This window comes from Apodemus sylvaticus, chromosome 5, assembly GCF_947179515.1.
Source record: "Apodemus sylvaticus chromosome 5, mApoSyl1.1, whole genome shotgun sequence".
NCBI lineage: Eukaryota > Metazoa > Chordata > Mammalia > Rodentia > Muridae > Apodemus > Apodemus sylvaticus.
This window is the reverse complement of record NC_067476.1, coordinates 51062923-51075475: the sequence shown is the minus strand read 5'-3', so window position 1 is coordinate 51075475 and position 12553 is coordinate 51062923. Positions and strand designations below refer to the sequence as shown.

Sequence of the window (12553 nt, the reverse complement as noted above, 5' to 3'; positions counted from 1 at the left end):
ATTTCCTTATGCCCGCACAGTTGCTCTGTAGCATAATCTTTTTAGTGTTCTATTCAATTTGGTTGTTCAAAGAGAGCAATAACCTTGTCGTATTTTTCCTGGACTACTCGACTGTTCTTTTATGAACAAGGCGGCCAATAGCTGGTGTGTGTACGTGGGCGTGCAGAAAGCTACGCTCTATCTATAAATTTTAGCAAATGCTGTAATTTGTTTTGAGAATTCGTCAATACTCAACAGCGGCACCAGAAACGGGAAATTTCTAGAAACCATACCTTCTTCAAGATGAACACTATAGGTTTTTTGTTTGTTTGTTTGTTTGTTTTGAACTGTGAATTCGGTAGTCAACATTTTCTATTTAGATTTTCCACTTCTGTGAAAACAAAGAACAGCTCTACCACACACATAGGCTACCCCACCGGTAGGAGTTCTCAATTCCTTTGGTAGATTGTTTTAAAGGAAAGTTTTATTTTCTTAGGTTTGTTTTTTGTTTTGTTTTGTTTTTGTTTTGTTTTGTTTTGTTTTTCTTTTATTCCGTGACGACTCCTGCTTTGCAGATGGGTAAGCACACACTGCCTTTTTTTTTTTCGTTTTTCTTTTTTCTCTTCTCCTGAGGGGCAAGAGGCAACTCTGAACTTTTCAGTTCCATTTTGAGACTCCGGAGCCAGGCGAGAGCAGAGGCGTCTCGGGCAGGCTGGGTGTGGGGCGCGCGTCGGAGCAGGCGCGCCGCGGCGAGGGGGAGGCAGGTGGCAGCGGGGGCGCGCCTCCCTCCGGCCGGCCCCGCGCACGCGACTCGCCGCCCCGCGCCGCGGGCCCCGCGCCTCCCTGCGCGCTCGCGCCCTCCCCGCCCTCGCTCCGCCCGGGCAGGGCCCTCCCCCTCCCCCCTGCCGGCCCCGCGGCCGCCGCCGCCGCTACCGGAGGCGCAGGAGCCTCGCGATAGTGTTTGCATTGGCGGCGCGTGACGCCGCTGCCGCCGCCGCCCGTAACTGATGCAGAGGTTACCCCGCCGCCTCAGCCGCCACCCACCGCCCGCCACCGCCCGGGCGACGCCGGGGCCCGACGCACTGCAGAGGTGCCTGCAGGTTCCGCCCGCGGAAGTGGCCTCGGTCGGCGCGGTCTGCGCTCCGCCCGCGCTCCGGCCCCGGCCCCGCGGCCCCGGCCACTTGCCTCCCCTCGGCGCTGCCCTCCCCGCCCGCCCTCCGCCCGGCGCGCTCCCTCGGCGGCGCGGCGCTCCCCTCCCAGCCCTCGCGCCCGCGCTCGCCCTCAGCGCGGCCCCCGCCATGACGGAGGCGGGTGCCGGTGCCGCCGCCGTCGCAGGGGGGGAGTCGGGCTCCCAGAAAGTAGCTTGATGAGTGTCCAAAGTAGCAGTGGAAGTTTGGAGGGGCCGCCATCTTGGTCCCGGCTCTCCACGTCTCCAACCCCGGGCTCGGCGGCGGCGGCCAGGTCCCTGCTGAATCACACGCCGCCATCCGGGAGGCCCAGGGAAGGTAAGCGCCGCCGCGCCCTCCCGCGGGCTCCCTCGGCCCGCGCGGACCCCGGGCTGGGGTGGGGGGTGGCGGTTCGCGGGCGGGAGGCCTGCCCTTGCTCCCTGAGCCTCCCGGCCTCGGGGCTCGGGTGGGTTTGCCCTCGCGCGGTGCAGCCTTGGCGCGCGAGCCCCCTCCCCTAGCCCGCACTCCTCCCATAGAGGCGGTCCCCGCGCCGCAAGCCCGGCCGCCGGGCCGGTAGGATGCCCCTCGCCCGCCTTCGGCATGCTCTGGGCTGCCTCGGATCCGACTCGGATCCCCAGCGCGGCGCCTAGAGCGATCCCAACGGCAGACCGACTCGTGGGCAAGGCTGCTCGTGCCACCCCTCCAGATGGTTGCAACTTTCCTTCCTTCGCCATCGGCTCCTGCGTGTTTGTACGTTGTGCTCGTGGGTGCAAGTAGGCTCGTGTTCCTTTCTGCCAGCGGTGGTGGGGGTTTTGTGAAAATTCCTGCTTGAAGGTTCCTGCAAGACACGCACTGAGATCGCTTACAATTGTTTTCTAAGTTTTCTGGCTCCTTGCATGCAAGGGTTCTGCCACCAGATGTAGCAGTCACACAGCTAGTAAGGCACCTAGTGCTTTTGACTAAAAAAATGAACTTGCTGCATTTAACTTTAAGTATACTCCATAAAATGGAATTTGGGAGAGCACTCCTTTACCAGGGAAGAATAAATTTGCATCGGATCTTTTTTAACGCGCTTTTGTCTGGAAAATGCGTAGTCGTTTTCGTTAGCAGTCGGTAAATGGGTTGTTCGCTCCTGGTTGTCTCGCACAAGGAGATTATCAGCACCTTTAAAAAAAGAAGAAGAAAACGTTTGAAAGTCCAGCAGTCTAGTAAATCTCGTAAAGAAATTCAGAGCTTTGGCTTATGAGTCGTTAGGATTATTGTATTTTGAAAATATGTCTGTATTTATTATCTTTAGCCTTGGTAATTGCTAATCAAATGTTTCTTGCCCGGATCCAGTGGTTGAGGCATAGCATTCTTTGTCATTTTGTTCCCGTGAGCATGTGTGAAAGTGACAATAGGCTCAAAGATTGACGTGAATATGCTCTAGAAAATTCATGGGAAGATTTGATTTATGGCATCCATTAAAGATGCCGAATACGTTGACAGACATTTTCCCCTTTCATCTCACCCTGACACTGATTTTTCATTAATAGAAGATAAGAGCTTATTTATTGAATGACTTTAATTAAAAATCTAAGTTTTTCCTTCTGTACTTGAAAATTTATGTTTATGTGCATGTATAAACTTGAAAATTTGTAAGTTTAAAATTTACAAGAGTGTGTTGTAAATAGGGCAGGTGGTGCTCGTAGCGTGTTTCCACTTTGTAGTTTCATTATGATGCCTAATGATAGTGTGAAGGGTCATTTGAAAGACTATCTTGGTTTCTAGAGTACTATGCCTTTGAAAAATAAGTCCTCATTGATTTCTCAAGTGTTTATTGAGCCATTGCTATGAGCCAGGACCCATATGTGATAATCTGCTGAGTGCATGGTGTTGGTTTAACAGTTGACTTCTGTTATCAGTCCTGGGAATTTGGCAGCCACCATATTCAGATGGCCTTTCTAAGGAAGGTCAGTCCTAGCCAAACTTCCATCTTAGGTGTGCCGTTCTGCACCTTCCTGATGATGAAACATTCCAAGTAGCTGGAATAATTTAATTCAAACTTCCAAATAACCAGAAATCCTGCTCCTTCCCTCAGCAGTTTTTTTTTTTTAAATGAGTTTTGTTTTTTGTTGCTAACCTAAAATAGTAAGTCTTAGTTAATACTTGAAATCATGGGATATGGTTTTGTGAGTTACACTTGACACCAAAGTTTCCTTCCTTTTCTACTTTTCCCGTTGAACCTTAAATAAAGTGGGCCAGTGCTGTACTACAGGTCTACACCCCAGCCCTCATAGTTATTAGGTCATTTCTTTCTTACCAACCATGTAAATTAAAGCTGTTAACTGTCCCCACCCCCATTCATTTTGAGGCTTGGCACCATGCTCTTAAATTTTACCATTGCCTGCAGGAATTATCTATTGGAAGCCCCCAGGATCAAGATGAAGATGTTTATCATTGAGTGGAGTCCCAGTTTTTGTTACAGGTGTTTAGTACCTTTTGCAGGTATATATGTTAAAATGCAGCATAAGCTGATTAAGTTTAAGAACTTTTTGACTTCAAGGGAAGACTAGTCAGAAACCTAAGTAATGCTGACGGGACTTGGTAGGAGACACTGAGTGACTGTATCAAGAGTCTAAGCTTTGTATTTTGAAAACCTGAACCAAATTAACTTGCAATTGCAGAAAAATGTTAAGTTCAAAAGATGTCTAGGTACATGTGTGTTTGCCAACTCTTGTTGGTTATTTCTAAGATTTTTATTTCATGGATATGAGTGCTCTGTCTGCATTTCTGTATATACTGGACACATACCTAGTGCTGAGGAGTTCTCAGAAGAGGGTCTTTGAATCCCTTGGAACTGGTATTAAACAGAAGGCTGTAAGTCTCCTGTGAATGTTCGCAAGAGTAGCAAGGACACGCTGAGCCGTATCTTGAGCTCTTGGTGAACTTCTTTTAAGCAAATTAAACTTTGGAAGAGGTTAAAGATGCACCATACTTGTCTGTAAAAGTTACTTTTTGGTTTTTTGGATTTGGTTTTTTTGAGACAGGGTTTCTCTATAGCCCTGGCTGTCCTGGAACTCACTCTGTAGACCAGGCTGGCCTCAAACTCAGAAATCCCCCTGCCTCTGCCTCCCAGAGTTCTGGGATTACAGGCGTGCGCCACCACCACCCGGCTTGTAAAAGTTACTTTGAGGATTAAAGGTGTGCACTAGTCTTCAGAAATTTTAAGATGCATGTGGATGGGCTGTTTTCTTTGCTCTGAATCCAGAATATTTTTGTTTTTTGTTTTGTTTGTTTTACTAATTTGGAAGATTTCACACAAGTGCTCAGCGGGGGTTCTGTTTGATCTTTTGAACCTGTAGTCTCCAACCCATTTTGTCACCTATAATACTGTTATTATGGCATGGAGATTTAGGAAATTTAAGATTTCAGTTGGGCATGGTGGCATACATCTTTAATCCCAGCACTCTGGTGGTAGAGGCAGACCTCTTTGTTAGTCTACATAGTGAGTTCCAGGACAGCCAGGGCTATACAGAGAGACCCTGCCTCAAAGGATGACAACAAAAAAAGGGGGGGGGGCACATTTCAAGGAAAGATCTGTTGAAATCTAGTAACCTAAGTGTCTTGCTGGCTAAAAAAACAGATTTTAGGTTTTTTTGTTTTTTGGTTTTTTTTTTTTTTAAGATTTATTTTATTTATATGAGTACACTGTCTCTGTCTTCAGACACTCCAGAAGAGGGCATCAGATCTCATTACAAATGGTTCATGTGGTTGCTGGTAATTGAACTCAGGACCTCTGGAAGAATAGCCAGTTCTCTTAACCACTGAGCCATCTCTCCAGTCCCATCATTGTACAGCCACAAGCAGTAGCTGGGACTGGAACTGGGAACCTCTGGATGCACAGTCGGCACTCTTAACCGCTGAGCCACGGCTCGAGTGCCAGATTTTAGTTTTATTCTTTGTTCTTTGAATGTTAACTATGGTTACTTTTTGAATTCATTATTGCTAAAAATCAAATGATTGATTATTCAAAATCATGCTTTTCTCGTCTTGCTAGTTATGAATAACTTCTTTTTTGTGAATAATGAAAGTATTAGTGATGGACAGTATCACAGAGTTGCTGGCTTTACACAAGTTTCTGTGACTGAAGGCTGTACTCCTTAGAAGAATAAGCGTTATTCCTCTAGGGAGATGTTAAGAATAAGATGTGGGCTTGCTGGAATTCACTGGAATTGTGGGATTCCTGGAAATCACTAGCTAGAGGAGCATAGGGTTGTGCATCTTTTAGGGTTCTAGCTTAAGAATCAGTATATATTAGCAGAGCAAGAGAAAAGAAAACCTAGCATAGAGGTCTGGAAATCTGAGAGATGCTATGCTTTTATAAACTTTTTGGTCTTAACACCCAAACTATTTAACATTACTAAGGATCCCAAATATATCATTTTTATGTGAGCTATTTATTAATGATGACTGTATTAAAACTGAGAATTTCAAAAGTTTTAATTTATTTTAACTATAATAAGCCAGTTACATGTTAAGTGAAATTTTATTTAAAAATTACATTCTAAAATGAAAAAATAGTATAATTAGTGGTATTTTCTATTTTTACGTATGATTTTTTTGGCTCGTTGGAAGAACAGCTGGTTTTTGCTTCTGCTTTGTATCTGTTGTGATATGTTTTGATTGAGATGTATGAAGTACTTAGCCTTTTCAGAATGGCTGTTCCCTGATATGACACCAAAAACTACAAGTGGCAGAAGTTTTTAAAAGGTTACTGGCAATGTGGAAATACTTTGTACTCCAGAAGTACTCCCCAGAAAGTCAGTGGGCCATATATTCAGCCTACTGAAGACTGGGAGACACTTGGGAGACATAAATTTAAAAGACATTAACAGAAAGTAGATTCATTCTCCTAGTCTAGAAAGAGCAGGGCTAATTCAGCAAGGTGAAAAAAGTTAATGTAAATTTTGAATAAGAACTTAAGAATCATGCAGCTGCTAAGCTGCCACGCCTGTCCAACAGTGGGCAGAAAGGTTTAACTGTGAAGAATGCAGGCTACAGAGACAGTTTGGTGGGGGAATGTAGACTCTTAGATTGGGTGCTCTTGGATTTAACAAGTTAAATGGTTCCATCTATTTTAAAAATATTAACTTTCTGGCATCTTTTCTTTAAGAATCCCTAATTATAGTTAAACTGTACTCATATACTCTGAATGTTTCAGATGGTCTCAAGTCAGTAATATGACAACTACTGTTGGTTTTATTATTCTTCTGCATTCTGTTGTGGTTTTCCTCTGATGATTTTCTGGAGTCAACAGGATCAGTCTTGTTGGAATGTTGCTAAGTTCCCTGTAAAATATAATAAGCTTTGAAGACATTTAGGGACCTGAGCACTGCTAATGGGACAGTTGAGTAGAGTAGAATACACTGAGCACCGGGTTTTAGAATTCTTTGGGGGGCCAGTTTTCAATTTTGAAAGAGAAATTATCAATATAGTCTAGTCTTTTGTTTGTAATAGCTTATGTGATTTTTAGAAGTAAGATGCTTAAGCTGTTTAATGTTTTTGAAGATATAGTCAGAAATGAGGAAACGTGGAGGAAAATGTTTAAATTGATCTCTCTTGAATTAAACAATGTACATTAAATAATAACCTGGTTATAAAATAAAATCAAGAATTTTAATTTTGTAGTTTGAGGGTTGTACTTGTAATATTACTTACAACAATTCATTTTTAATTTTATATTCTGTATATTGGGCTTTGCTTTTTTTTTTTTTTTTGGTTTTTTGAGTCAGGGTTTCTCTGTGTAGCCCTGGCTGTCCTGGAACTCACTCTGTAGACCAGGCTGGCCTCTGCCTCCTAAGTGCTGGGATTAAAGGCGTGCGCCGCCTATATGTTGGGTTTTTAGGTGTTGAAAATTAGGCATAAATTCTCTTAACTTTTTTTTTTTTTTTTTTTAAATCATAGAGGGCATCTAGGAGGCTCTTGGGAAGCACATTATAAAGAATTTTTTGTTGTTGTTGTTGTTGTTTTTTTTTGTTTTTTTTCGATACAGGGTTTCTCTGTATAGCCCTGGCTATCCTGGAACTCACTCATGAGTACACTGTAACTGTCTTCAGACACATCAGAAGAGGGCATCAGATCCCATTACAGATGGTTGTGAGCCACCATGTTATTGCTGGGAAGTGAACTCAGGACCTCTGGAAGAGCAGTCAGTGCTCTTAACCTTTGAACCGTCTCTCCAGCCCTCTCTTAACATTTTTTAAAGATTTATATGTGTGGTTGTCTATGTGAATGTTTGCTCATTGAAGAGGTGATGGGCAGGTGTGTACACATGTGTACAGAAGCCAGTTTGTGAGAGTTAGAGTTACTGGCTTTTACCTAGCCTATTATGTGGGTCCTGGGAGCTAAACTTTGGTCCCAATTGTATAGCAAGTGCTATTAACCTATGAGCCATCTCCGCCCCTAACTTTGCTGAGGTGAATTTAGTAAATGTAATCACACCTCCAGCTTGAGACTTCATTTAAAGTCCATTTTTAAAATACACGATTCATTAAGTAAATACTTTAGATTTATACCATGAAAATTTACAATAGTGGTGTATTTTTATGTTTGTTCATTTGTGGCTTTTGGTTTGTTTTGAGACAGGTCTCAGGTAGCCCATACTATACTGGACCTGCTGTGCTAATTGTACATGCTATTTTTTTAAAAAAAGAAGATACATTTAGAACACTCATGGAAGATTTTAGAGATATATTAATGGGAAAATCTCTTCATGTTTGATAATCTAATTTGTAGTTCAATTTATTTTAATTTTTTGGCCTTATAACCCTGTCTGGCTGTAGCAGATGAACATTTGAACAAAGCCTTTTCCTTGTAAAGGGAAGAGGACCAACCCTCTTGTAAAGGCTGCGTTCTCTGGTGCTGAGGCTTTGGACAATGCTGGAATGAATGCTTTGTGGCAGATCTTTGACCTTTATTAATATTCAATAGGGGCAGAGAAAAGCCGGACATGCAGGCTGCCTATGCAATATTTTTTTAATCCAGGTGGTAGGTTACTTTTGTCTTCCCAGTATAGCTTTGTCATTAGGTCTGATATTTGCTGACTTTCAAGAAGGCAAATTACTCTTGTACTTAAATATTCTATTCGCCAGATTCATTACAAGGCCAAGTAAATAGTTTTCTTAAGTGATGTGTAATGTTTGTTTCTTTTTATCTTATATGGTTATATACAGATCTGTGTATAAATCTGTATCTTTCCTTAGAAACTAATTAGTGGGGAGAACACCAAGCTGCCTTTAGCTTTAAATTCTGAAGCCTGGTCTGAGAAGTGCTGGTATTGAGTGCAGTTTCATGGTTTCCTACTCAGTGTGTACTTCCCTTTCCATGATAACTGCAGTGCTACTGGGGAAGGTCAGAGAGGAGTGCGTGAGGCTGGCAATGACCATCCTGTCTTAGGAGACCAAAGGCGTGTTGGCTGGCTTGTTTTGTTTTGTGTTGTGTTGTTTTCATGGATCGTGTTTATCCTTTAAAATACCGGTTTTTCCCCTGTAAAAAGTGTTTTGGCAAACATTACCATGATTAGTCAAGTTTGTATACTTTTAAAAATGACTTAATTTACTTAAAGGTATTAATGCTTCTCAGTATTCTGGGTTCTTGGTTGAGTCTTAGCTCATTTACTTCGGACAGCCATAAGAATTGAGTACTGTTAATAGCCCTGTTTACAGATGAGGAGATCTGTACAGAGGTTCAGAGACATGAAGGAATGTCCTAGTACACAGAGAGGTTTAGTAGAGCAGACTCCATCTGGACTACATTGAAGTACATGGTCCTAATATTTGCTTGTCTGACAGTGCTACTTCATTTAATAGAGCTACCGTTCTTCCCAAGCTAGTGTGTTTGTTAGTTGTTAAGCTTTTTAGTGGTTTGTTTTGAGACATGGTCTCACCATGTAGCTCTTGACTAGTCTGGACTTTGCTACACAGATGCCTCTGGCCGTGATCTTAGAGGTCTGCCTGCCTCTGCCTCCAGAGCTCTGGAATTAAGGATGTAAGCCTTGTAGTCGTTGTTTGGTTTTAAAGGCTGGCTTTGACTTTGAGATCTTTGTAGTGTTGTGATGCCACATATCCCACCTTAGTCATGACTGTTTTAGTTACTGTGTTCACAGTGTAACATCCTTATTCACACAACTGGCAATTGTGTGGAGGTATCTGGATTGACTTTGGAAGCATCTAGATCCAAAATCTCAGATATTATCTGTGGGTCTCTCAGTTTCCATTTCTGGATTTTTCTAGCTTCTTGCTTCTGGAATCCCAGGCATTTACCTGTATCTTAGCAACCGCAAATGAAAGACAGCTTTTCTTTTGTAATGTCCACGTGTCAGATTTTGGTTACTGCTCTATTTGAATTGCCAAGTCCTTAACCCTCTTAAGGGCCTAGGAAGCAAGATATAGGAATGGTTGTTTTTGTTTTTGATTTTTGATTTTTTTGCTCCTGTGCCAGCAGTGTAGGAGATGGACCTGTGTTTTTAAGCTAGGGAGGGCTTAGCACGCTCCAGAATGCCAGGCCTAAGTATTATAAACATATAGACCTTGCACTTAACCAATTGCTTACTTACAACTGTACAAGTATATCAGTGTTTTGTTATTAGAGTTGCATCAGGTATTTCTTACTCTGTTTTAGACTCAATTTTATAATTTTAAAGGCTAATACATGGCAACACCGTGCAAACTGTCAGCCCCTTCCCCTCTTCTTAGTATTCCTACTTGACTGCATCATAGTTGTGTACCACATAACTAGTTGATCCAGAACAAATGTTTACAATCCCTTAAGATTGTGTTACCAATTCTCTTTGTCCATGTAACTACTCTGATGTTTGTCTGGGACTCAGATGGCCCAAGGAGTTCATTTCTTAGTACTACCATATAATAAGTGGTGTAGGACTATATCTACTTTATGAACATTGATATTATGAGTAAAAAGTATTTTCATGTAGAAAATTAATAAAAGATAATGGTTTTTAAAATGTACTTTGTGTTGAATCTGGATACCCGTTAATCTTTTAGCACTTACTGTAGATTCTTAATTTAATCTGTAGATTTCCTTCCCTTGCCTTTAGGTAGGGTATTGCTCAAGTTCATGGTCCTCATGCCTCAGCCTCCCAAGTATTGGGATTATAGATATGTATAAATATGTCTATAGTCTTTTTTATTTTTTAATGGCATGAGAATTGATCACATTTGAAATATAGTTATGCCATCCATTACTAAGCTCTAGAGCAGTAACCCTTAAAGCATAAGGAGGACTTTGATCTCTTTCCCTCTCTCTCTCCCTCCTCCTCCTTTCTCTCCCTTTTCCTTCCCTGTTGGGTTTTTGAGACAGGGTTTCTCTGACTCTCTGGCTGTCCTGAAACTCACTCTGTAGACTAAGCTGTCCTAGAATTCTGAGATCTACCTGCCTCTGCCTCCAGAGTGCTAGTACTAAAGATGTGCGCCACCACTACCTGGCTTTGTGCTGTCTCTTATTTATACATGTACCACCAAGTGCTTGCTGTGCATTAGATCCTAGTTTTGTAGATGGTATGGCAGGGTTAGGTGTATGTATCCCGCTTGCATTTCCTATCAGTTCTTACCTGTGTTACTGTGGGGATAATATTATCCTGTTGGTATGAACGTTGGTTTTTTTCTTTTAAAGTTCTTAGTGTGTGTGTGTGTGTGTGTGTGTGTGTGTGTGTGTTTGTGTGTGTAAAATGAGCTCTGCACATTTTACTAGGTATATATAGGTAAGTACTCTCCCAGAATTGGCACTTTAAAGCAGATTAGAATTTAGACACGTGAAAATACTTGAACCCAGTATCTGTACACATTTTTGTTTGTTTCTCTCCCTTTTTTTTAAATAGACATCTGTCCCGACCCGCAGGACAGTCAACAGGGTTCCTTTAAGCCACCTAGAGGAAAGGCGATGGGGCGACAAGACACAAGAGAGAGAGGCCGGACAGCCTGTCTAGTTCTGATCAAGCTGTCAAACTTTAATTTCCAGACAAGTCAATATAAAGGGAAGCATACAAGGTTTGGGAGGGGTACAGGGGGGAACAATCTCAGGGGGTTGGCATCATTTCTAAGAAACAGTTTCTCATAATTTCTGGTAAAGTTAGTTATTGCTGTTGGAATGTTGGCATGATAAAAGGGGGGTCATGAGGCGGTGAAGTGGAAAGGGGTTGCTACAGTAACCTATCTACAGATGAACGTCAAAAGGAGGGGGTTTTGAGATTTACGTAGGAATAGTTCTTGGCATCTACAGATGAATTTCAAAGGGAGGGGGTTTTGAGATTTATGTAGGAACAGTTCTTGGCATGGAGACCTAAGTGAGAATGACTCCTGGTATTGAGGTCTCCTGGCATTGAGAGCCAGGTGGGGATGGCTCCTGGTATGGAGAGTTCTTGGCACTGAATTCTGAGGATGGCTCCCGGCAAATCCCCCTTCTCTGTATAGAGAGCAGAGGTCAGACAGCCATTGATGGCAAGCAGATAAGGCATCAAAATAATGGGACAGCGCCTGTCTTAGGAATCGACCCGGTCATCCAACATCCCGTTCCCGTTTGGTCATCCCTGCCAGCCTCCAGAGATACCTGTCTTAGGTGGGAGTGGCCCTGGGAAGTTGCCCGTCATTGGCTAACTGCCCAGCAAGTTTAATTGTTATTGATGCCTTGAGCTTGTGGGGCTCCTTCTGGAGTCCCGGCTGGAATGGCTGTGACAAGGATGCTCTTTCTGTTAAGGCACTAGAGTGTGCTGTTTGGGCTGTTTTGCCCTGGGGGTTTAGGTAGCCATCTCTCAGTCCTCCATAGCCAAACGATGGTAATGTACCTGAATAGGTTTGGCTGCCAGGTCATCTATCCGCTTCTTAATTAGGGCTGTGAGACGTTTAAAAGCCCATGGTCCAAAAGAAAATAACAATAACAGACCTACAAAGGGTCCTAGGACACTGGGTAAAAGTGTAGTGAGCCATGGAGAGGTGGAAAACCAATTTTCATACCAGCTTTCTTTCTGTTCTCTTTCTCTCTTACGTTTTCTAGGCCTTGTCTGACTATTTTCATGCTGTCTTTTATAACTCCTGTCTTACTAACATAAAAACAACACTCTTCTTTTAAAGCTGCACAAAGTCCACCCTGTTGGAGGAACAGGAGATCAAGTCCTCTCCTATTTTGGAGGACAATCTCAGCTAGGGAGTCAACGGAGTCAGAGAGATCAATAATCCCCTGCTGAAGGCGTTGGACGTCTTGATCAATGGTAGCACTTAGCTCCGTGTACCTAGAGTTGGAAAGAACAAGGGAAGAAATACCGGTCCCTGCTCCTACAGCTCCAAGGCCAAGTAGGACAGAGAGAGTAACAGCAGAGATAGGTTCTCTGCGAGGGCGGCTCAAAGAAGTGGAGC

The 12553-nt window shown here is 43.1% G+C and overlaps 1 protein-coding gene across 2 annotated transcripts in view; it reads left to right on the top strand.

Annotated features, from left to right (window-relative positions):
- Positions 1-1345: 1345 nt before the first annotated feature.
- The window catches only part of Tlk1 (tousled like kinase 1), a 118113-nt gene continuing 106905 nt past the window's right edge, over positions 1346-12553 (top strand). Inside the window, exon 1 of one of the 2 annotated variants that reach the window (XM_052182665.1) lies at positions 1346-1484. In XM_052182665.1, coding sequence (XP_052038625.1) covers positions 1346-1484 — 139 coding nt within the window. Of the gene's footprint in view, positions 1485-1768; positions 1896-12553 lie in introns of those variants that run through there. The other variant, XM_052182666.1, reaches the window with a different exon arrangement.